Raw genomic sequence first — 26,587 nt, forward strand, 5'->3', positions numbered from 1 at the left:
TAAGAATAAATCGTTCATTTTTGCCTGCCTTAATACATTTTCTTGCTATTTGCACTTTTCTCTGTTAGTTCCCTGAAAAGTGAAAAAAAACAGGGCTTTACTTTCTATTTTGTAAAGTAAAAACTAAATGTAAACAACAATTTGCACAACTCATACCAGATTCATGTCTTAACAAATTTTTTGAACTTTGTTTGTAAGGATGATGTGGCTGTTTTATTGTTACAAACGTATTAATGTAGTTTGAAATACTGTTGTAAATATAATATTAAGAACAAAAGAAGGCATACAATTGTGGAAATCAGTACTGTTACTAATAATGTGCAAAACTTGACTACTAACATACCTGCATTACTTAAACAGAAATTGAATTCGTCTCGGGTCCTTCCCATAACTATCTACCACTTTTTCGATAAAGGACTCCTCCTCTGATTTTATCTTATCACGATGAACTGACACCATACACAAACAACTGACTCGATTATCTGCCACGGTAGGTATTAGCCACATTTTCACACTCCTGTGAGTGCTGCAAACAAACATGACGTAGGCCTATACTAATCCATATAGTGTAACCCTCTTCAATTACTCTATTGTGATAATATTTCAAACAAGATTTAAAAATAATTAGAAGAAATGTTTCATTTGACTTAAGAAATTGTTTCAAAGTCTTTCTAATTAAGTAATTATATAAATATAATAGAGGGAAACATTCCACGTGGGAAAAATACCTCTGGCTCCTACCCCTGTAACCGCCCCCGGTGTAAAACCTGTCCCATGCACCCTCCCACCACCACCTATTCCAGTCCTGTAACCCGGAAGGTGTACACGATCAAAGGCAGAGCCACGTGTGAAAGCACCCACGTGATTTACCAACTGACCTGCCTACACTGTGAAGCGTTCTATGTGGGCATGACCAGCCACAAACTGTCCATTCGCATGAATGGACACAGGCAGACAGTGTTTGTTGGTAATGAGGATCACCCTGTGGCTAAACATGCCTTGGTGCACGGCCAGCACATCTTGGCACAGTGTTACACCGTCCGGGTTATCTGGATACTTCCCACTAACACCAACCTGTCAGAACTCCGGAGATGGGAACTTGTCCTTCAGCATATCCTCTCTTCTCGCTATCCGTCAGGCCTCAATCTCCGCTAATTTCTAATTTCAATCTGCCGCCGCTCATACCTCACCTGTCTTTCAACATCATCTTTGCCTCTGTACTTCCATCCCGATTGACATCTCTGCCCAAACTCTTTGCCTTTACAAATGTCTGCTTGTGTCTGTGTATATGCGGATGGATATGTGTGTGTGTGTGTGTGCGCGAGTGTATACCTGTCCTTTTCTCCCCCTAAGGTAAGTCTTTCCGCTCCCGGGATTGGAATGACTCCTTACCCTCTCCCTTAAAACCCATATCCTTTTGTCTTTCCTTCTCCTTCCCTCTTTCCTGACGAGGCAACTGTTGGTTGCGAAAGCTAGAATTTTGTGTGTATGTTTGTGTTTGTATGTGTGTCTATCGACCTGCCAGCGCTTTTGTTTGGTAAGTCTCATCATCTTTCTTTTAAATATAATTAAGTAATTACAATCAGAAAAATGTTACTGTGTTAATTAAGTACCTGAATGATCTTTCCGCAGAGCAGGTGGTTGCCAGTAAGCTAAGGGCTATCTTCAAGGTTGAAGCTATGGTGGGCATGAATTTGGCTTTGTCCAGTAGATCAGTCAGGCTTAATTGAGCAATATCTCCTTCAGTTACTTTATTGCGTTTCCACATACTGATCCATGTCCATGCTTCTTCAGTGAAGTTATCTAAAAGATCGCCATAAAATCTTTTGATATTTTCAATTATCCTTTTCATATCTAGGTTGCTTTGGGATTTCATTACCTTTGGGTGCAAGCAGAAAATCTCAAAAGATGCCTTGTTATCTTCTGAAAACTGTTCTTGCAAGGACTGGACTAGGGAATCCAAATATGAAATAAAGAGAGATTTTCTGTAGTACTCAGTGACAGAAACCGATGGATGATTTGAATGACGCACTTGTCGTGCAACACTCACAATTGTCAAGTGACATCTATTCCAAGTGCACTATAGTTGCTTTCAGCAGTTTTCATTATCATTTCAAATTTGGCTTCCGCATTTTCTCTGTCATCCAATAACATTTTTACAATTCCTTGAATGTGTTCTGAAACTTCTAACAAGTTAATGTTTACTGATTGTAGGATATTGGTGACAGGTTCTAGTTTGGCTGAATAGTTTGCTATGACTTTTAATGTAAGAATAAATGTTGGAGAAGTAAGTGTGCAGTAAAGTTGCCAGACTTTCTGACTAGTTTCACGATCTCCTTCTTTATGTAAAATTGCTAATGCTTCAACAATTTCTAAAAACTTATCATTAAATTTCCTTATAGACTTATGCTTCTCAGACCAGTGTGTCTCACACAGTTTTTGAAGGTTCCCAACTAGGACTTTCCTTTGCGTGCTCCCCCGGAAAAAAGAAATTCCTTCTTTGGTAGTACCAATGGCAATTCTAACCTCTGGTAAGGTGTTCAAATCATTCACAACTAAATTAAGTCAATGGCTACCACAATGATAGAAGAGAGCCTTGGGATATTTCTCAGCAATTATCTTCTGTACTCTGCCAATTTTACCGGCCATCATACTGCACCCGTCATAGCCTTGTCCTACCATTTTATCTAGATTTAAACCCCAAGCAGATAAAGTAGATATTATTGTATTGGGGATATGTTTTACATCTAACGTTGCTAATGGTGTAAATCCAAGGAAGTCTTCTCTGACAACATTAGTTGCATGGTCAAAATAACGCGCAGAAAGAGAAAGTTGTTCTGTGCCTGCAATATCCATTGATTTGTCTGCCAAAACTGAAAATGATTCTCTGTTATTGATGGTATTAATCAAATCATTTCTTAGTACTTTGACACATAAATCATTTTGGGTTCTATGAGAAACATAGGTAGCATTCTTAGGCGCACCCTCAAAACGTTTCCACAGTGTTTCGTCACCTGACTGTAATCTAAATTGTAACAAATCATCAAATACAGCATCTGAATTTGTTTCTCCTCTTAAAGGTGAGTCATGTAATGCACAAAACAATACACAAGAAACAATTGATTTTAACTTTGCACGATTAGTTTGTACTAATTTCGGAAGATTCTCGTTGGCGAGTTCTTCCACACTTTTAGTTTTGTTTGTCACAACACTAATGAAATTATTTGACTTTTCTATTGCATCTTTATGCCACCCAGAATTCATATGCATTTTTGCACATTCATGGAACTTTTTGAAATTGGTGAATGGGTGGCTTATGAAAGTACCATGATGACTACCATGTGTTATGTGTGGGCTGAAAAGCACACAAAACTTGCAGAGGGCACCTTTAACTGCTTTAGAATAGACCAGCCATGGATATAATGACAGCCAGTCTGGTTGAAATGTTCTTTTTGTGCTGTCTATGTCATTCTTAAAATTATAACTTTTTTCAGGTTGCCATGGATTCAATAAAATCCTATACTTTAGGCAATTGTCAATATCCTTTTTTTCAATGTAATTTCAGACATCGGGAATACTGACCAGGATACTGCTACCCTTTTCATCAATGCACTTGAAACCGAGCGAGGTGGCGCAGTGGTTAGATACTGGACTCACATTCGGGAGGACGACGGTTCAATCCCACGTCCGGCCATCCTGATTTAGGTTTTCCGTGATTTCCCTAAATCACTCCAGGCAAATGCCGGGATGGTTCCTCTGAAAGGGCACGGCCGTCTTCCTTCCCTAATCCGATGAGACCGATGACCTCGCTGTCTGGTCTCCTTCCCCAAAACAACCCCCAACCCCAATGCACTTGAAGCCAGCAGAGGTACTGGCTTCATCTTTATTTTCTCCATCAGCACAACTACTGGAATTTTTAATAGTGATGGTTGCGTTTGATTAACCAATTTGCAGCGATACCTCATCATAGACACTATCTTCTTTGACACCTCCACTTTCATTTGTAGTTTTAATTCACTTTTGAGGTACAAAAAACTTATGTATATCTGTCATTTTGCCACTGTATATGCTGCGCTTTTACATTCACAATGCAAAAACGTCTATGCAAACCACTGTCCACTTACAAGTCACATTGAATTTACACAACCCTTAACGCGATGCGATGCCGGACCTAGCTGAGTGATGACTAAAGAACAGAAGCTGAAATTGTATCACAGTGGTGGGAGGGAGGGAGGGGTTTTGGTTCAACAACGTAACAGTGTGGTGTTCATTAGACCGCAAGCCAGCGACTTTGAGGTTCACGCGATCATTTGGAGCAGTTTCTTGCGATGGATGTGGAAATATTTATGGAAAATGTTCCTATTAGAACATAGCAAGACTCATCTAGAACGTTCCGGAAATGTTGGTAGCTCATGCCACACCCTGCTAGATCATGTTCGTTGACAGTAGTTCCAATGACAAATGTTGCCTACTTCTACAGACAAGTAGTGATATTAGTGGCCACACAGTACCCTCGAACACTTCTTCAGCTAACGAAAAGGAACATAATGCAATACGCTAATTTAAATTAGCATCTGACAATTGTTAATCATTATTTGAAATTTGAAAGAATAAAAGACTCAAGGGAGGTAGCCTTAAGTTTGAGGAAATTGTGATGGAGAGCCTCACGTACAAGGGAGGAAACATGAATGTTTACTCTGGAAATGCCAATCAGGAAAGTGTCCCCGAAATCGCATAATCCTCTGCTGATAAGATTCATGAGACAGACGGTGACAATTAATAAAACTGCGGTTGGCCACAGCCACATCAACATTGGAATCAAAACAGTCAGAGACACTGGACTTCAGAATATCATAGAAAACAGAGTCTGGACCAGCCTCAGGATGCAGCTGTTGGATAAGCTGGTATACAAAGGGGCTGGCTTTGTCCGATGATAAGTGTTTTGCCGGGTGTCACCTGTCAGTCTGGGGAGGAGGAAATGTTGTTCCATCTGCATTAGGTATCACAACCATGGCTTCACTTTGTGGTCAAACACACAGAAGGGAGGCAGTGGCTGCGGGAACTCCTGGTTGGGGTTGAGGGTTGTGTCACTGTGCTTCGAAACCTCCAGTGACAAGTGCAGCCGACCCATGAGCTTCACCAGGCACACCTGCCAATGACATAGTGACAATAACACAGGAGCCCTGTCTTTAACAGTTATGTGATATTCTTGAAAATGAAGAGTCCCGACTTGGGCCAATTTTCCAGTAAGTAAGTGATTATACTCATGAATCAATTTGTTGACACAATCATTTTTTCTTCACAAACATAAGTTCTGCACTCTGTTGGCATTTAAAAACAAATAGGAAAAACCCTTCTTGACAATAAAGGAAAGACTTCTTGGACAACTTAAAGTTCTCAGGAAAACAACACAAATAAATATTTGTGTGAGACTATCCTTTGAAAAGTTCTCTTGCAAAAAAGTAGCTATCTTCTTAGATTGCACAGTAGGCAGAAAATTAAAATCCCATCTCATGAGCAATACCAGGAGTCTGCACCTCAGACTTCACTGCTGGAGCAGCAGGTCACGATGCGCATTGGTTCCAGATGGCAAGGACGGCATCAAGTCTGGGCGGTGACATGGTGCTGGTGAATTTCTGCTTCTGCTGGCAGAGACAGAACTGAATGCTGCTTGCTGGGTGAGGGCAGTGATATCCAAGTGGTAGATGACTACTAGACACCTATTGGTCTGGCAATGTGGGCTCAGATTGGTTGAGGAAAATGGCGTTTCGGATACACCAAAAGATCCATTTACGTGGTGGCCTCTACCCTCTTGTGCATGCCCTCAAATGTAGCCTGCTTTCTGCAGGCAGGTGAAGTTCAGCTGGCTTCTGCTAGTGCTCCTATGGGGCTGGTGCAAAGACATAGCAGTGTGACAATGTGGATTGGTAGCATTGTAGGAGACCACAGAAACACAATACTTTGATTTCTTCAGTTGTGTTGAATCATCATGTTTCCAGTGCTATGACTGTTCTTTTGTCTGTGTGTTATAGTAATGAGCCCAATATTCATCTGTGGTTACAAACGGAAACAAAATCCATGTTGGTTGCTCTGAAAAGAGGTCAAACATAGTTCACACATTTCCATTCTGTAGCATTTCTGATCCTGTGTTAAGAGTCACGGCAGCAATCTAGCACACAGTTTTCTCATATTCAATTCCACTGTTAAAATGTGATATGACATTCAGATGACATACTTACAGCTTCAGCAGTTTCACGCATTTTTAGTTTCCATTCCTCCAAGACAATTTTATGCACTTCTGCAGTTACTTCTGGGATAGTGGCATCTGCATTTATTTCTGGGTTAGTGGCATATCTTGGCTGATGACTAAGCAAATTATCATCAGAGTTTTCCTGACCAAATTTAAACTTATTTGTTCACTTGATGACCACTGAATATGAAGGAGCAGAGTCCTCCAGTATGCCCAGAAAATCAGTATAGGTTTCCTTTGGTTTCATACATTTCTTTATTTCAGTATTTTCCATCCTCCTCAAATTGTGTAGTTGCAGGTTTTTGCATGGCGCTACATGGAGATGTCATGAACAACATACCAAAATTCCTGAGTGTTGGTATGTGAGGGGGAAGGGATGCTAAAACGTCACATTCTCCTCATGTTTTTCTCAAATAGCTTAGAAACTGTGGAACCTATTGAAAATTTTTCGAAGTACAAAATGAAACTACCTGAAATTTCCTGCAGAATATTTTTGCAGACTGTCAAAAATATTGTTTTAACAGTACAAAAGTAATGTTTATTTTTAAGTAAAGTGGGTTAAAAACAATTACAAAATGTGTATATGACATCTATGTATGGTAGAGCCATAGTATGGGATAAATTGTGTTCCATGGGTGCAGAATGGAGTGTGAGGGAAGGTATGTTGCTATAATCTATGTAAATATCTGACCACTGTTCTACACTGCCAGAAGTGAAATAGATTCTTAGCCATCCTGTACAGCTGCTGTGGTGTTCTTATGGGAAAGGTGATTTTCTTAACTATGGGCTCCGCTCGATTTTCAGTTTATGTGCAACTATACGTCAAAAGCATTTCCTGTCCATTTTTCCTATATGAATTGACAAAATAACTTCATTGAACTTGTTTGTAGATAGTAGAGTTCCTTTCAGGTGTTAAGCAAGCTTTTATGTAAAATACCTTCCTTCAAACAGCGACTGAGGAGTATTTAATTTGTAAATGTGCTGTTGTTAGTGTCCTGTGTAGGGTCGGTGGGAAAGGAATTGTATTGGTAAATGTGGCAGCTGTTGGTGTCTGTTGTGGACAGTGTATTGTGAAGCTGTGTAATTGTATTGCAGTCGTTTGGTGGTGAATTAATGAAACACCTGAATGTTATTGCGTTTCTCATGTGATTAATTGTGTTAATGGGTTTCTGCACAAATCTTTTCCACACAGGAATTGTTGGCACATATATAGCCGGTTGCACCAAGTGGTGTCACTAACCACACATTCATGGTGTGTCTTCAAGATAAGTGTGGATATTTATGATTGAATGGACCTGATATGTTACAGTCTAGAACAATAACCTACTATTATCAATTGCTTGACTTACACTGAGGTGACAAAAGTCATGGGATACTTCCTGATATAGTGTCGGATCTCCTTTTGCCTGGCATAGTGCAGCCACTTGAAGTGACATGGACTTAACCAGTCATTGGAAGTCCCCTGCAGAAATACTGAGACATTCAGCCTCTATAGCTATCCATAACCGTGAAAGCATTGCCGCTGCAGGATTTTGTGCCTGAACTGACCTCTCAGTTATTATCACATAAATGTTTGATAGGATTCATGACAGGCGATCTGGATGGGCACATCATTCACTTGAATTGTCCAGAATGTTCTTCAAACCAGTCATGAACACTTGTGGCCCGGTGAAATTTCACATTGTCCTCCATAAAAATTCCATCATTATTTGGGTAGATGAAGTCCATGAATGGCTTCAGACGGTCTCCAAGTAGCCAAACATAACCATTTTTAGTTAGTGATCAGTTTGGACCAGAAGACCTAGTCTGTTCTCTATAAACACAGCCTACAGCATTATGGAGCTTCCACTAGCTTCCACAGTTCTTGACAACTTGGGGTGTATTGTTTCATAGGGTCTGTGCCACACTCAGGTCTTACCTACAGAAATCAGGAATCATCTGACTGGGCAACAGTTTTCTAGCCATCTGGGCTCGAACCAATATGGTCACAAGTACAGCAGAGGCACTGCAGGTGATTTTGTGTTGTTAGCAAAGGCAATTGCATCAATCATCTGCTGCCATAGTCCATTAATTGCAGATTTCATCACACTGACCTATTGGATTCATTTGTTGTATGTCTCACTTTGCTTTGTGCAGTCATTTCATACAATGTTGTTAGTCTGTTAACAGTGGCATCTCTATGTGAATGATGCTGCTCTTGGTTGTTAAGTGAAAGCTACTGGCCACTATGTTGTTTGTAGTGAGAGGTAATGCCTGAAATTTGGTATTCTCTGCACACTCTTGATACCATGGATCATGGAATATTGATTTTGAAAATGGAATGTCCCCTGTGTCTAATTCCAACTGCCATTCCACATTCAAAGGCTTTTAATTCCCATTGTGTGACCATAATCACAGGCTACACTGTTTCACAGGAATTTCCTGAGGACAAATGACAGCTCTGCCAATGAACTGCCCTTTTATGCCCTTGTGTAGAGAATACTGCTGCCATCTGTATATGTACATATTGCTATCCCATGACTTTTGTCATCTCAGTATCTGTTGAAGTATCTGAAATTCTATAACACTCTTGACCTACCACTTCTATTATAGAAGGGTATAGTTTACTTCTCTGAGTCAGTTCAGATGTTGGGAGTGCGGAGGCTAGGGTGATGTATTTCATACCCCTCAGGCTTTGAAAAGTATTCCAGACAGTTAAAGTTAATACTATAAAATCAATATGTGGATAGCACATTACGCTTGGGACAGGCTCTTCAATGTGATAGAGAGTTGACAGTTCAAGCTGTTGAATTGTTTCACATAATAGCTGACTTAACAACTGTAAGTACTCACTTGATAAACTGAAGGTAATTCCACTATATAAACACGAGCTTAGTGAAAGTTATTTTGTCTACTCACATATGAGAAGTCGACAGGAAATGCTGGGGAGGTATTGTCTGTCTGTAAACTCCAAATCAAGCAGTGCCCACAGTCAAGAATATCGTCTTTCCCAGAAGAAAACTACAGCTGCTGTAAAGGGTGACTGATCAGGTCCATATACATTTCTTGTGTTAGTGTTACTACTAACTCATATCTGCATTCCATTCAGTGTTAATGCATTTGTTGTAAAATAAAGATCCCCCGAATATGTCTGGGCACTGGGGAGAGTAATCATAACTTTGTGGAACACCCTGTATTTGATTGTGAGGTAAATGGAATGGGGAATAACCTGCTCAGTGCTGAGTTAATGCAGACTTTTCAAGGAAGGAAGCTCCTAAACACAATCTGGTAACCTACCATCCCTTGCATTTCTACTCCATACATTCCCCCTTTCCCTGGTTACACCCACAGAACTCAATACGTCCATTAATACAGCTCTACTGCACTTAGATGTGATACATACATTTAATATGTGTAATCAACCCACTTCATTTAAAAATAAACATTGATTTTATACTGCTAAAACAATTATTTTGACAATGTGCAGTTTTTCTGTCCACTGCGACCTGGAAACTACAGGTATGGAGGAAAATAAATAGAACTTTTTCTGCAGGAAATTTAATATATAATATTTTTTGAGCTATTCACTAACAACAACAAAAAGTGACATTTCAACAATCCCTCCTCCATGACATCCCACTAGTCAGAATTTTTAGCATGTTGTTCATGACACTCCCCTGTAGCACTGTGAAAAAATTTGTGACTACACAATTTCTTTCGCCTAGTTGACTTTTTCTGCTGTTTGATGACTGGGCTAAGGAAGACATCTGCACCATGAATCTCTGCCCAAGAGCATTTACACATCATGTATTTACCCATTAAGGATGACCTATTATTATGTGGGATCATCACTGCACTAGCTCTAGTATGTGGTAATGACTCCAAGTTTTTCACACTAGCATCATAAATGAGAAACATTATTGGGCCTAACACATTCCCTTGAGGGACTGCAGTGTTCAATTATTCTTTACCTGAAAGATGTTCACGATGTGACTGCAACTGATAGTCACACAGGTCATTCAGCCACAGGATTATAGTCTGCTGGGAAAATTGTGAACTTACAGTACAGGCCTAAAGGTGGCACTGCCAGCATGGTTACTCAAGTAGCAAGCTTACAGCATCAGCTACAGTACAATACTGCTAGTATGAGGCTGTGCCAGTCCACATAAAAATATAGCCCCTGATGCCAAAGATGGAGGCTGTGAGTTTTGAGTCCTATTTATATCACCAGTAGTTTCATCCCACTGTATACCCAATTTAAGTGTATGAAGCAGAGGTTTCTGATGTGATCCCACTGCTGTAACTTCACTGGACTTGCATGTAACGCTTAATCACTAGTACACAAAGCAGAATGTGCTGTTTCGTTATGTGTGTTGTGGTGATGTCATGATTTCAGTGGTCACTTGTGTGATGGAATCTTTTGAGAATGTGTAAACAGTGTTCATCTATTATGGAATGTATCAGTTAAGGTGTCCCATATTTTCTGACTTTAATATTTTTGTGTGTTCTCCATCCTGTATTGTTCATGTGACTCTAAAACACATCTGCTCAAAATTCTGTTGCAATAGAAGCACTGTAACCTATGCCAGAGTGTGTGTATGTCCAGTGCAGTCAGTTATTTATTTGTTTCTGATTGTATCACATGTATTTTACAGTCTCTGTTTAAGATGTCACAACAATTATGTGGTGCCAAGAGACGTGTTGTTAGTGTGAAATATAAAATGCCAAATAACCATTACATAGAGAAGTTTTTTACAACATACAAGAAGTACAGTTTACTATTAATGGAAGTGCTGATCTTGTGGTTCCCAAGTGCATATATTTTGGAAGAGAACAAGAATTCTGGCAAGAGATATTCAGCATTATTCACAAAACGTTATAATCTTGCATTTGGGTTGGAGAAAATCACAAAATCATCTCAAGACATGTTTGAGAGCTGTGAAAAGAAGTTTATAAATAATTTGTACAGTTTATTTGAAACTGCACAGTCCCATGCTCTACAGATAATCAAGTTGGAAGAAGACAAGATGGTTTTACTTCAACAGAAAAAGCCAGAGCATAAAGACTAACTTGTAGGAGTAGACTGAATACTTGTGCATAAAGAAAAATGAGTGAGGCAGAGAAAATCGGAAGAAGAGAAAAGTCAAGAGGAACAAAAGTGCACAGCATCTACTTCTGCATCTTGCACTATACTACTTTCATCATCATCTGAACTCTATAAGGAATTTCAAGTTCAGATGAAACTGACATTGGTAATGGTGAGTAATTTGAAAGTACTTTTGAGAGTAGTTCATTGGAGAATGCTGCTAGGTGAGGTACCAAAGATTTAACCACTGAAAAGTTTGGGGCTGCATTGGATAGATAAGTGTAAGAGATTATGTATACAGGGTGTTACAAAAAGGTATGGCCAAACGTTCAGGAAACATTCCTCACAAACAAATAAAGAAAAGATGTTATGTGGACATGTGTCCGGAAAAGCTTAATTTCCATGTTAGAGCTCATTTTAGTTTCGTCAGTATGTACTGTACTTCCTCAATTCACTGCCAGTTGGCCCAATTGAAGGAAGATAATGTTGACTTCGGTGCTTGTGTTGACATGCGACTCATTGCTCTACAGTACTAGCATCAAGCACATCAGTATGTAGCATCAACTGGTTAGTGTTCATCACAAACGTGGTTTTGCAGTCAGTGCAATGTTTACAAATGCAGAGTTGGCAGATGCCCATTTGATGTATGGATTAGCACGGGGCAATAGCCGTGGTGCAGTATGTTTGCATCGAGACAGATTTCCAGAACGAAAGGTGTCCCGACAGGAAGACGTTCGAAGCAATTGATCGGCGTCTTAGGGAGCACGGAACATTCCAGCCTATGACTCGTGACTCGGGAAGACCTAGAACAACGAGGACACCTGCAATGGACGAGGCAATTCTTCGTGCAGTTGACGATAACCCTAATGTCAGCGTCAGAGAAGTTGCTGCTGTACAAGGTAACGTTGACAACGTCACTGTATGGAGAGTGCTACAGGAGAACCAGTTGTTTCCGTACCATGTACAGCATGTGCAGGCACTATCAGCAGCTGATTGGCCTCCACAGGTACACTTCCGTGAATGGTTCATCCAACAATGTGTCAATCCGCATTTCAGTGCAAATGTTCTCTTTATGGATCAGGCTTCATTCCAACGTGATCAAATTGTAAATTTTCACAATCAACATGTGTGGGCTGACGAGAATGTGCATGCAATTGTGCAATCACATCAACAACACAGATTTTCTGTGAACGTTTGGGCAGTCATTGTTGGTGATGCCTTGATGGGGCCCCATGTTCTTCCACCTACGCTCAATGGAGCACGTTATCATGATTTCATACAGGATACTCGAACTGTACTGCTAGAACATGTGCCTTTACAAGTACGACACAACATGTGGTTCATGCACGATGGAGCTCCTGCACATTTCAGTTGAAGTGTTCGTACGCTTCTCAACAACAGGTCCGGTGACCTATGGATTGGTAGAGGCGGACCAATTCCATGGCCTCCACGCTCTCCTAACCTCAACGCTCTTGACTTTCATTTATGGGGGCATTTGAAAGCTCTTGTCTATGCAACCCCGGTACCAAATGTAGAGACTCTTCGTGCTCATATTGTGGACAGCTATGATACAATACACCATTCTCCAGGGCTGCACCAGCGCATCAGGGATTCCATGCGACGGAGGGTGGATGCATGTATCCTCGCTAACGGAGGACATTTTGAACATTTCCTGTAACAAAGTGTTTGAAGTCACGCTGGTACATTCTGTTGCTGTGTGTTTCCACTCCATGATTAATGTGATTCGAAGAGAATTAATAAAATGAGCTCTAACATGGAAAGTAAGTGTTTCCGGACACATGTCCACGTAACACATTTTCTTTCTTTGTGTGTGAGGAATGTTTCCTGAAAGTTTGGCTGTACCTTTTTGTAACACCCTGTATAAATTGTTTTGGTGACAGCAGGGGCACTTAGTCACAGTACTAAAGAGCTCTGTATTAATATATCATCTTTGCATAGAATCAGACAGAATAAGAGAGGAGAACAGTCTGTACCAAAAAAATCAGCCTTCACAAGTGATATTCCTGCAGTTCTTACCATCCAGGGCATGGTAAACTGTTACCAAAACTGGATGTCAGGCACCCATAATAAGAAAAACTTGGAATCATTGTTACATTTGGGCCTAGTGAACAATTTTTGGCATTCCAGAATTACAGAATCTTGCCTTCAAGATGGTGTCATGTGAAGATGTATGTGTTGATAAAGTGAACAGAAGTTACAGTGAAGTGGTGAAAAAGCAATTTTGTAGTGATTGTAGTTGAGAAATTCGGAAGTTAAATAAGCGCTTAATAAGTCTACAGTTCATAGTGAATGCATTAAGATGCAAAAACACCCACCGAACAAATGAAAATTCAGTGCTGTGAAAACTACAGACACCATGAGTTCCTGACCTCCAAACAAGTAGGCCTTAACTGCAAGACTGGAAACAAGTAAGTGCTTGAAAAGCAAAAAAATTATCAATCAGGGAAGATGAACAAAAGTTTGATAATAAAAACTCTCAATAAGTGGTTGCAATGGTGGCAGTAAATTTACGTAACTTGATAACGAACTTAGTAAATGTAATTTTGAAACAAACACAGTGACAAATATGAAAATAAGATACAACACCAGATCCTCAGTAGAAAAAAACTGTAATGAATCTCTGAAAACTACCATAATGAAGTGTAATCAGCTCCCAAAAACTAATCAAAAACAGACAGTTAATAAGGAATACAGGAAAAGTGCGAACATAATCATGGCAATGCAGTCCGTGACTCCTTCAGTGAACTCCATAATTCTGGTACTCCAAAACGCACATGAAAGTGCAATGTGATTTTACTCTCATATAGCCATGGAAGTAATCTAGCTGAAATCCTAAATAACTGAAGCAAACATCTTCAAGTGATCAGTGTTGTGGCACCCAGCACAAAAACAAAAAAACATTGTACAAGATGCTGATTTGAAAATTAAATTGCTGTGTAGCAATTATTTTATAGTTTGTGTAAGTGGGGGGAATAATGTGGGAAGTAATGAAGCTGGTGTCTCCATTGAAGCTCTGCAGAATTTCCTTGAATAAAATAAGCAGAAAAACTTGATTGTCGCTACTGTCCTGCGTCGGCACGACCTGACCTATAACTTGGATATAAACAAGGAAGTAAGAAAAACAAATATTATAATTAAGGCACTATGTTCAAACTGTGTAGCTCAGTTCTAGATATAGGAAAGTTGGATAGAGGCCAGAACACTAACCACAGGTCGGACTTGAAATATGCAGGAAGATGTTATTTGTGTGAAAAATTAAATCAAATAATAAAAGAAAGGATCAAACTGAAAAGCCTTATATATAAAAACAATTCGTTCATAAGTGAAAGCAGTCCTATAGAAACTTTTGTAGAGTAAAACAAGTTTCACTATGCATATGTGAAGGCAAAGTACTTGATGACAAAATTGTAAATGATTGTAAACTTGAAACAATATCAAAAAACTTTCAATATATTACCAACAAAATTGAACAATTTTCTGTGACAAGTAGTCCTCATATTTATCTTGTGACTGAACTAGGGTGCAAAACTGAGGAAATGTGTGGTATTAATTTAAGTAATTATAAAACTGAAAGTGTGTATTGTAATAAGCAACATAAATGTGGTGGTGTTGGTATTTATGCCAAAAATAATGTCCAATGCAAAAAAATTCACTGGGTAGATAAATTTGCATGTGGATAGTGTCTAAAACAACTGAAATAAGAAGAAAGCTCGGAAAAAGCAGGTTAATAGTAGGTAACCTGTACAGATCCCCTAACAGTAATATGGAAGAATTCTTTTGTCATGTAGAGGAACTTAGTGATAAACTCTCATTTCATAAAAATAACACTTTAATCATAGGCAATGTGAACATTGACTCCTTAACTAATAGTGTTAATTATCTTAGATATATTGATACGTCACAGTCTTATAATTATACCCATGTGAATTCCATACAAACAAGAATAATGTGTGACGCTCTAACATGTATTGACCACATTATTACAAACTTAAGCAAGGAAGACCTTGTAGTTTGAACCATCAAGAACCACATTTCATATCATAGTGCATTAGTTCTAGAGCCTCATACAGACAAAGAAATAGAATCTCATGGAGAGCTATTTACCTATAAAAGAAAGCTAGATTATCAAATGTTAAAAAAAAAATCCTTTTTAGAGATACCAAACCGTAGTGCTTCCAATCTAAACCCAAAACTTCTAGACAAACCTACAGTGAAGCACTCAAGACATTAAAAGCACAAATGTATGCAGAACAGATGACGTAGTCCACAAATATTAGCAATACAGTGTGGAGTATATTGTAAACAAGGAAAGCAGGGGAAATGACAATGCAGTGTGCAACAACATAGTAATTAGAGACAATGAAAAATTCCTGACTGAACCTAAGGAAATATGTGAGAGCTTCATTGACCAATTTAATAAGATAAGTAGGGAGGATGTGATTGACCCACTGCAGCCATTAAATACCAGTAATGCCAGTAATTCATTCTTTTTGAGGTGTGTTATGGAACTGGAAATCCTGAAAATCATTTACAACTTAAAAGCAAATACATCCAGTGGTTGGAATGACATCTTAGCCATATTTCTGAGAATGCAGTAGTGAGTGCACAAAAATGGAATTACTACCAATGTGCAAAATTATAGGCCTTTTTCATTGCCATCAGTACTCAGTTAGTTATTTGAAAGCTTACTTATTGATCAACTTGAATCATTTTTCTGCAATTACAATTTACTAAAAAGCTCTCAGCATGGTTTCAGGAAGGGCAGCTCTACAATAACAGCTGTAGATATATTTTTTCAAGTGGTACTGGATAAACTTGATGATGGAAATGAAGTCATTGGCGCCTTTATAGACCTATCCAAGGCCTTTGACTCTGTAAATCATTCCATTCTTCTATATAAATTAGAAACTTATGGAGTCAGAAGAGTGCCAATAGACTTGTTAAGATCCTACCTTGCTGACAGGAGACAATGTGTTAAGCTGTATCATACAACTGGGGGACATGCACAAACAGTAAAATCATCTTATAAAATTCTTAACTGTAGAGTCTCTCAGAGAAACATTATTGGGCCTTTTTTGTTTGTTGTGTACATCAATACTAAAGTAATTCCACAAAATTCAAACCTAGTAAATTATGCCGAAGATACCTCCTTCTCTACAAAACAGTTAGCAGTGCAAAATAATACAGAACATTAGCCTCATCACAGAATATCTCACCAAAAACAAATTGGTACTACATAAGGACAAGACAATTCTGATGGAGTTTCTGCTAAATTATAAGTCAAGACAAGTGGTTACTGAGCCAGAGCTATCAGTTGAAACAATTCCTGGGTATTATAGTAGATGAACATCTTACATGGAAGGAGCACACCAGCTATATGTGTGACTAAATATTCTGTAACACCTGCCTGCTAAATCGCCTTTCTAGCATAATAGCACCACTTGTCTTAAGAAAAATCTTTTTTGAAATCATATGCTCCCACCTTCAATATGGTATCAAGATTTGGGGTGGGCCACCAATGGCATACATGGATAGGGCTTTGAGACCCCAGAAAAGAGAAATTAGGATAATAGCTAATATTAGTAAACTTCATTCCTGTAGAGAATACTTCATTACATATAACATACTAACAGTGTATTCATTGTATGTTCTCCTGACTATACTGTTTGTGAAAGGACATATGGAACATAGTATAATCAGTTGTGAAACCCATAATTATAATGCAAGGAAAAGAGAGTATTGCCACATAAAATTTAGTAATACAAGAGCAACAGATCATAGTCCATTTTCTGTTGGAAGACATTTTTATAACAAACTGCCAAATAATATAAAACAGTTGAATGGAAACATATTTCAGACAATATTAAAGCAATAGTTAATTGCTATATGTTTGTACTCCATCAAGGAGTTTTAATGATCCTGTGAATAATTTATCTTTATTTCTTAACTCTTATTAATGTTCATATGTTTATAAACAGACTATGTCCCCAACATAAAAATTATTATGGACAAATAAAAAACCATCTATTTATTTATAGTTATTTATTCTAGTAAAGAGAAAGCAAATTATTTTCATGTAAAGTACCAGCATGTAACAAGTAGTTGTGGTATACCAGTGTTTCAACATATGAGAGCAAACTGGAGAAATAACAGTGTCAGGAATTTTCACACTGCTAAGAAGATTATGGATTTGTTTTTTAATGAGTCATAAATTATGGTTACATTAGACTGTTATGAAAGTCAGTCAGATAAATCAACAGTGAGACATAATACTCTTAGAGCCCTTGTAATATTTTTGGGAGGAGACTTTTGAAGAAAACCTGAAAATATTCCCTCCCAGAGCAATGCATCAATCAGGGTGGGTGGCAACAGCAATTAATTGCTTAAAAACGTTTTTTCTACAACCATTATTTTACTTATCCATTGAAAACAAAACTGGCCTGAGAGATGTCTCCCATTTCATTGTAGGTGTTTATGTCAATCCATGGCTTCAGTGCAGTAGTGGTGTAAAAGCTCCTCATCTGGATCTCTGCTTCTTAAAAGATGTGAAATCACATAAAAGGTTAGGTTCCATAATCTCAGAAGCATCTATAAGGAAATCTAGTCATCATATGTAGCACACACACAAAAAAAGGCTTTGCATCACCCTGGGTCACATAGCTCCTGAAGATAGACATTGACTGTGGTTATTGTATCACAGACACAGTCCCTTTGACTGTTTGGAGATTTCACTAAACCCACCCAAAGATGTAAACAACCATGCATGAGCAGTGGCTATTAGACGGAGGGGGTCAGATAGCCGATCAGTTCCAGTCATTCCTTCAGGAAGGAGGTACACGGCTCATGTTGTCTGTAGTTCAAATGCGCCTAGGCAGTCAATATCATGGTTTGATCACATCTACATTGTTACTTTGTTCCAGGAAGGGCTCTCAACAAGGGAAGTGGTCAGGCATCTCAGAGTGTACCAAAGTGATGTTGTTCGGACATGGAGGAGATACAGGGAGACAGGAACTGTCGATGACATGCCTCACTCAGGCCGCCCAAGGGCTATTACTGCAGTTGATGACTGCTACCTATGGATTATGGATCAGAGGAAGACTGACAGCTATGCCACCATGTTGAATAATTCTTTTGGTGCAGCCACAGGACATCATGTTATGACGCAAACTGTGCGAAATAGGCTGCTTGATGCACAACTTCATTCCCAATGTTCATGGCGAGGTCCATCTATGCAGCCATGACATCATGCAGTGCAGTTCAGATGGGCTCAACAACATGCCAAATGGACCGCTCAGGATTGGCATCATGTTCTCTTCACTGATGAGTGTCGCATATGCCTTCAACTAGACAATCACCAGAGATGTGTTTGGAGGCACCCCGGTCAGGCTGAACCCCTTAGACACACTGTCCAGCGAGTGCAGCAAGGTGGAGGTTCCCTGATGTATTGTGGTGGCATTATGTGGGGCTGAAATACGCTGGTGGTGGTCATGGAATGCACCGTAATAGCTGTATGATATGTGAATGCCATCCTCCGGCAGATAGTGCTACCATATAGGCAGCACATTGGCAAGGCATTTGTCTTCATGGGTGACAATTCGTGCCCCCATCGTGCATATCTAGTGAATGACTTCCTTCAGGATGGTGACATTGCTTGACTAGAGAGGGCAGCATGTTCTCCAAACATGAACCTGCATGGGATGAATTGAAAAGGGCTGTTTATGGACAAGATGACCCACCCACCACTCTGAGGTGATCCACCAACCACTCTGAGGGATCTACGCTGAATCACCATTCAGGAGTGAGACAATGTGGACCAATAGTGCCTTGATGAACTTGTGGATAGTATGCCACAACGAATACAGTCATGCATCAGTGCAAGAGGATTTGCTATTGTGTATTAGAGGTACAGGTGTGTACGGCAATCTAGACCACCACCTCTGAAGGTCTCCCAGTATCATGGTACAACATGCAATGTGTGGTTTTTATGAGCAGTAAAAGGGTGGAAATAATGATTACATTGATCTCTATTCCAGTTTTCTGTGCAGGTTCTGGAACTCACGGAACCTAGGTGACCTAAAACTTCTTTGATGAGTGTTTTTATCAGAGCAGTTTCCCTCATATTGTCCTTTGATGGTGATGCTCAAAAGTATCCAGACGACATGAATTGCATTTCGCCTGATTCGCATACAACCCACATAATGCAGCTGTCTAGCAGGTCCTCTAATCGCTCCTTGGTACAGTCGTTTGACTATTGAAAATGGTTCCAACAAGTCACTCCTAGAAAACACTACTCTGTATCGCAATATCTCTAGATGTAAAGTAATACTACGATACTACAAATATCACAGAACACCTTATCACAGGTGAGACTGTCCTTAAGGCTTGTAAGCTCACATTTATTGCAATAAATGACATACCTGAAATGTTACCACTCTCATTATTACGTCAGATAGTTAATGCACGTAGTAAGTTTATCGTATTCATGATTTTGTCTTCAAAGTAACATACCGTACTTACTATTTAACACCAAATGACATTAAAAATTTAAGTTATTCACGAGCATCTAGTTGAGAATATGTATGAACTTCAAATGACACGACGAACCGTCTCGTTCTGCATATGGATTGCTTAGTCATGCAGACTAAGCAAAGATTTCGTGACTGACGGAAACTAACAGTCATTTCTGATTAGGCATACAGAGAGTGATATACTTCGATTTTAGACAGTATCAATTAGCAAATACCAACTTTAAAATACATAACGCCAACATTTTTAATGGATCCGAATTCCTACCCAGCACCTAAGGTCCCTGTTAACGAACTACGAAAGATGTTAAACATTGCTTCTTAACAAGTAACTTATTTGAAATTCCGTATGGTAAAGCTTTGTCTTGGGCAGGGATTCGAACCCAGAACCTAATCGGATAGATATCGAAGCACAATCAACTGTGACATATCGCATTTTCTCGGCAGTAGCTAGATGTTTTAACTGAAATGACGAGACGAAACATTAATTTTTTCCTTCCCAGGACTCCAACCCAGCACCTATTGCTGTTATATTCTAGAGAAAACGAACATTAAATATGGGTTTGTTGCACCAGCAGTGACATGTGAGCATGTTTGAACTAGAAATAATATGACGAAGAGTTCAGTGCTGACTGGGAATAGAGCCCCACACATATCGTTGACTACACGCAAAGAGACGCCAGCTACCGAATTTTTCTCCACCAGCAGCTTGCAATAACATCTTGAACTTACAGTGATCTCGCAAATAGTTGTGTGTCTCACTGGGAGTAAAAAATGTCAAATGTCGTTAGTGTTGACAACGAATGAAAATACATTAAAAATCGAAATTATTATCCACCAACAGATAGGTGTTCTCATGCTAGATCTTGATAATACGTAATGTAATCTTTAGTCCCGGGCCAGGATTCGAACCCATTCACGCGCAATATGTGGAGACATTGAGGAATCTGCAGTTTTGAACAAAACAAATTGTAGCTTAGCTGTATTGTCACGAAGGGAACAAATTCCGCGTTAAGGATGGTCTGAGTTGCATTCCCAGTTCAGAACCAATTTTTATCGACATACAGAAGCTCAGATAAAAGATGGAATAAGTGTCATGTGAGCCTACATAGCGTTTGTTTCGTCACTAGAAATAAATAACTAGTATAAGAAAGGTTACTGGTAATTGAGTTTCTACACGTCGCCACTTCAGACTTTACTGTGGCTCAACCTAACGTCTACTTGGTAGAGAAGGAATATCATTTTTAATGTGAATTTCGGACCACAATGCCATTATATCTTCTTCACTTTGTGTAGCCAGAAGAGAATGGAATTTGTCTCTGCCTATCTAAAATCACTGACTGAAGTTGGAATTGACCAGACCATCATCAGGCCAACAGACCACCAAAGCCTCTCCTGAGTGGCTCATTTTTCTATCATAACGCCGTTGTGCCACACTGGCTGAGAATTCTGACACACAGGCTCCCTGTATCAATTTGCAGCATGTTCAGTAAATTCATTTACTTGGTTGACCGAATCACCATGAACTAGCTGCCTCGGCTACCCAGTGCATACATTCAGCTTTATTTTGTAATCACCAATACAAAATCATGTATCTGACACCAACACAGAAGTTCCAACAGTGTAGGATGCAGAAATTTAAATAGGAAGTGTTCCTTTCCACTTGAGGTTGCTCTATTGCACTATCTGTTTGTTGAAAATGTCGTGCAGTGCAAAATAAAAGGTGTAACTGTTTGTCTTACATAGGTATTGACCTGGCCATATGCATTATCCCACAGCGCTGTGGAATGCAGAAGTTCTGGAGAAGTTTTTCTTGACTTCTGGAGATATTACAGCTACGTGTCGGCTAGTAGCGTAATGGTAAGTATCGTCCGCGGTAGATAAGATGTCGCGAGTTCGAGTACATTCACCACAATATTTTTTAAAATGCAATTCTGCTGTCTGCTAAAGTTATCAATTTAATGGAACTTGTAACATAATTCCCGTCACTTCTCAACCCAAAATAGTTGTATGTGGAAAAAGGGCTAACTTCTGCGACATTTTGTTCATTTCAGGTTTAAGAGACAGCCAGACAGTAGATGCATCTCGAAACCTTTGTATTATGTATGGGTAGAGCGCATCATGCCAAAATATATCGTAAAAGTATTTTGTACATTAGCTGTCGTCTGGTAGTGGCATTATATTCTTCTTCAAACCTTGTTTGAGAGCTTTAACTCAGAACAAGTTTTCTCCATGCATGTAATCAATAAACCGCATGTGCATTTTCAGACTGTTATAGATAACATCAAAGAATTCGCATATATCCTTGATGATTAATTTCTCTCTCATGTTCTCATTTAAGAGCTCAGATGTTAACCCAGTTCTAAGCAAAGAAGGGAAAGCAGAAAGGTGGAAGGAGTATATAGAGGGTCTATAGAAGGGCGATGTACTTGAGGACAATATTATGGAAATGGAAGAGGATGTAGATGAAGATGAAATGGGAGATACGATACTGCGTGAAGAGTTTGACAGAACACTGAAAGACCTGAGTCAAAACAAGGCCCCAGGAGTAGACAACATTCCATTGGAACTACTGACGGCCTTGGTAGAGCCAGTCCTGACAAAACTCTTCCATCTGGTGAGCAAGGTGTATGAGACAGGTGAAATATCCTCAGACTTCAAGAAGAATATAATTATTCCAATCCCAAAGAAAGCTGGTGTTCACAGATGTGAAAATTACCAAACTATCAGTTTAGTAAGTCACAGCTGCAAAATACTAACGCGAATGGAAAAACTGGTAGAAGCCAACCTCGGGGAAGATCAGTTTGGATTCAGTAGAAATATTGGAACACGTGAGGCAATACTGACCCTACGACTTATCATAGAAGAAAGATTAAGGAAAGGCAAACCTACGTTTCTAGCATTTGTAGACTTAGAGAAAGCTTTTGACAATGTTGATTGGAATACTCTCTTTCAAATTCTGAAGGTGTCAGGGGTAAAATACAGAGAGCAAAAGGCTATTTACAATTTGTACAGAAACCAGATGGCAGTTATAATAGTCGAGGGACATGAAAGGGAAGCAGTGGTTGGGAAGGGAGTGAGACAGAGTTGTAGCATATCCCCAATGTTATTCTATCTGTATATTGAGCAAGCAATAAAGGAAACAAAAGAAAAGTTCGGAGTAGGAATTAAAATTCATGGAGAAGAAATAAAAACTTTGAAGTTCGCCGATGACATTGTAATTCTGTCAGAGACAGCAAATTACTTGGAAGAGCAGTTGAACAGAATGGACAGTATTTTGAAAGGACGGTATAAGATGAACATCAACAAAAGCAAAATGAGGATAATGGAATGTAGTCGAATGAAGTCAGGTAATGCTGAGGGAATTAGATTAGGAAATGAGACACTTAAAGTAGTAAAGGAGTTTTGCTATTTGGGGAGCAAAATAACTGATGATGGTCGAAGTAGAGAGGATATAAAATGTAGACTGGGAATGGCAAGGAAAGCATTTCTGAAGAAGAAAAAGTTGTTAACATCAAGTATAGATTTAAATGTCAGGAAGTCATTTCTGAAAGTATTTGTATGGAGTGTAGCCATGTATGGAAGTGAAGCGTGGACGATAAATAGCTTAGACAAGAAGAGAATAGAAGCATTCGAAATGTGGTGCTACAGAAGAATGCTGAAGATTAGATGGGTAGATCACATAACTAATGAGGAGGTATTGAATAGAATTGGGGAGAAGAGGATCTTGTGGCACAACTTGACTAGAAGAAGGGATCGTTTGGTAGGACATGTTCTGAGACATCATGGGATCACCAATTTAGTATTGGAGGGCAGCATGGAGGGTAAAAATCGTAGACGGAGACCAAGAGATGAATTCACTAAGCAGATTCAGAAGGATGTAGGCTGCAGTAGGTACTGGGATTTGAAGAAGCTTGCACAGGATAGAGTAGCATGGAGAGCTGCATCAAACCAGTCTCAGGACTGAAGACCACAACAACAACAACATGTACTATTGTTTTAACAACACTAAAGGAAACATTATGAAAATTGTGAGCTGTATTATAAGAAATGTAATAAAACTACCCACAATAACCTTACGACGAAAGTCTGTTTTAATAAAACTGAGTATCTGTACACAAGCATGTACAGAATTGGTAAAATACTACTCACTTAGGTTTTGATTGGGTCTGTGTTTAATTGGTATGCTGTGTCATACGCAAGATGTATGCAAATGTGGCATTTCATAAATAAAGTTATGTATTCCTAGAAACCCAAAATTTGCTTGTCAGCAGCGGAAAGAGCCGTTACCTGTTGTGCAGTATTGTAAGTTTTTTACCATTGCACTATGAGCCGAAAGTATTGTCTTTCGATTTCCTCATCAATGTTTGATCTGACTGTTTGTAGCTCTTCCATAGAAGGGATAAAAATGCTTCACTGAGTGAGACTGGAACTGCGAACCATAACAGACAGTGCTTCACAAGTCAGCTCTTCAGTAAATTGTTTCCTTAGGATGGATAGGATGTGTGACTGCTGTGTACGGACGCAGGAGGAGCTGGCCACTGTTCGCGAACAGCTGAGCGTGTTGATGGCCGCGGTCAGCCGTCTTCAGGCTGCTGCCTCGGAGTGTAGCGGCAGTGGAGAGTCTGGTGCGTCACAAGGTACACCCCAGGTGTTACATGCTTCACCCACTGTCCCTGCTGTCGAGACATCTTCGCGGGTACCGGGCGCGGTTGGGCCACCCTCTCCCCAAGGGGAGTGGCGAGTTCAGCGGCGATCGCGGCGCACGAGGCAGAAGGTCAATGTGGAGGCTGGCCGTGTGGCATCGCCCGCTCTGCCTGTGAGGGGACATGTGGCTGCTCCTTCAGCAAGGTCCGAGCAGGCACATGGGGGGAGGGGTTTATTAGTTATTAGGAGCTCCAACGTTAGGCGGGTGATGGAGCCCCTTAGGGAAATAGCGAGAAGGTCGGGGAAGAAGGCCAGTGTTCACTCTGTCTGCTTGCCGGGGGGTCTCATCTGAGATGTGGAGGCCCTACCGGCGGCGATAGAGAGCACTGGGTGCACCCGACTGCAAATTGTTGCTCATGTCGGCACCAATGACTCCTGCCGTCTGGGTTCAGAGGTCATCCTCAGTTCGTACAGGCGGTTGGCGGAATTGGTGAAGGTGGAAAGCCTCGCTCGCGGGGTGGAATCAGAGCTAACTATTTGTAGTATCGTTCCCAGAACCGATCGCGGTCCTCTGGTTTGGAGCCGAGTGGAAGGCTTAAACCAGAGGCTCAGACGATTCTGCGGAGATCTGGGGGTGCAAATTTCTCAACCTCCGCTATCGGGTGGAGAAATGTAGGGTCCCCCTGAATAGGTCAGGCATGCACTACACGCCGGAAGCGGCTACAAGGGTAGCGGAGTACGTGTGGAGTGCACATGGGGGTTTTTTAGGTTAGAGAATCCCCTCCCTAGGGCCGACAAGACGCCTCCTGAGACGCGGCAAGATAGGAGTAGGCAAAATGCAACAGGGAATAACAATATTAATGTGCTAATAGTAAACTGCAGGAGCGTCTATAGAAAGGTCCCAGAACTGCTCTCATTAATAAACGATCACAACGCCCATATAGTACTAGGGACAGAAAGTTGGCTGAAACCAGACGTAAACAGTAACGAAATCCTAAACTCAGATTGGAATGTATACCGCAGAGACAGGCTGAACAGTGAAGGGGGAGGCGTGTTTATAGCGATAAGAAGTGCAATAGTATCGAAGGAAATTGACGGAGATCCAAAATGTGAAATGATTAAGGTGAAGGTCGCGGTTAAAGCAGGCTCAGACATGGTAATTGGATGTCTCTATAGGCCCCCTGGCTCAGCAGCTGTTGTGGCTGAGCACCTGAAGGATAATTTGGAAAATATTTCGAGTAGATTTCCCCACCATGTTATAGTTCTGGGTGGAGATTTTAATTTGCCGGATATAGACTGGGAGACTCAGACGTTCATAACGGGTGGCAGAGACAAAGAATCCAGTGAAATTTTTTTAAGTGCTTTATCTGAAAACTACCTTGAGCAGTTAAACAGAGAACCGACTCGTGGCGATAACATATTAGACCTTCTGGTGACAAACAGACCCGAACTATTTGAAAAAGTTAACGCAGAACAGGGAATCAGCGATCATAAAGCGGTTACGGCATCGATGATTTCAGTCGTAAATAGGAATATTAAAAAGGGTAGGAAGATTTTTCTGTTTAGAAAAAGTGACAAAAAGCAGATTTCAGAGTACCTGTTGGCTCAACACAAAAGTTTTGTCTTAAGTACTGATAGTGTTGAGGATCAGTGGACAAAGTTCAAAACCATCGTACAATATGCGTTAGATGAGTATGTGCCAAGCAAGATCATAAGAGATGGAAAAGAGCCACCGTGGTACAACAACCGAGTTAGAAAACTGCTGCGGAAGCAAAGGGAACTTCACAGCAAACATAAACATAGCCAAAGCCTTGCAGACAAACAAAAATTACGCGAAGCGAAATGTAGTGTGAAGAGAGCTATGCGAGAGGCGTTCAATGAATTCGAAAGTAAAGTTCTAAGTACTGACTTGGCAGAAAATCCTAAGAAATTTTGGTCTTATGTCAAAGCGGTAGGTGGATCAAAACAAAATGTCCAGACACTCTGTGACCAAAATGGTACTGAAACAGAGGATGACAGACTTAAGGCCGAAATACTAAATGTCTTTTTCCAAAGTTGTTGCACAGAGGAAGATTGCAC

At 40.0% G+C, this 26,587-nt stretch overlaps 1 protein-coding gene across 1 annotated transcript; it reads right to left on the minus strand.

Annotated features, from left to right (window-relative positions):
- Positions 1-1,348: 1,348 nt before the first annotated feature.
- LOC126096659 (52 kDa repressor of the inhibitor of the protein kinase-like) lies at positions 1,349-4,001 on the minus strand. Its single transcript, XM_049910591.1, has 5 exons — positions 3,844-4,001; positions 2,643-3,517; positions 2,082-2,528; positions 1,614-1,950; positions 1,349-1,472 (listed from the first exon to the last, which is right to left on the minus strand). The coding sequence occupies exons 1-5, from the start codon at positions 3,999-4,001 to the stop codon at positions 1,349-1,351; spliced, it is 1,941 nt and encodes a 646-aa protein (XP_049766548.1).
- Between the last annotated feature and the right edge of the window lie 22,586 nt (positions 4,002-26,587).

Source organism: Schistocerca cancellata, chromosome 1 (assembly GCF_023864275.1).
Source record: "Schistocerca cancellata isolate TAMUIC-IGC-003103 chromosome 1, iqSchCanc2.1, whole genome shotgun sequence".
NCBI classification, from domain to species: domain Eukaryota; kingdom Metazoa; phylum Arthropoda; class Insecta; order Orthoptera; family Acrididae; genus Schistocerca; species Schistocerca cancellata.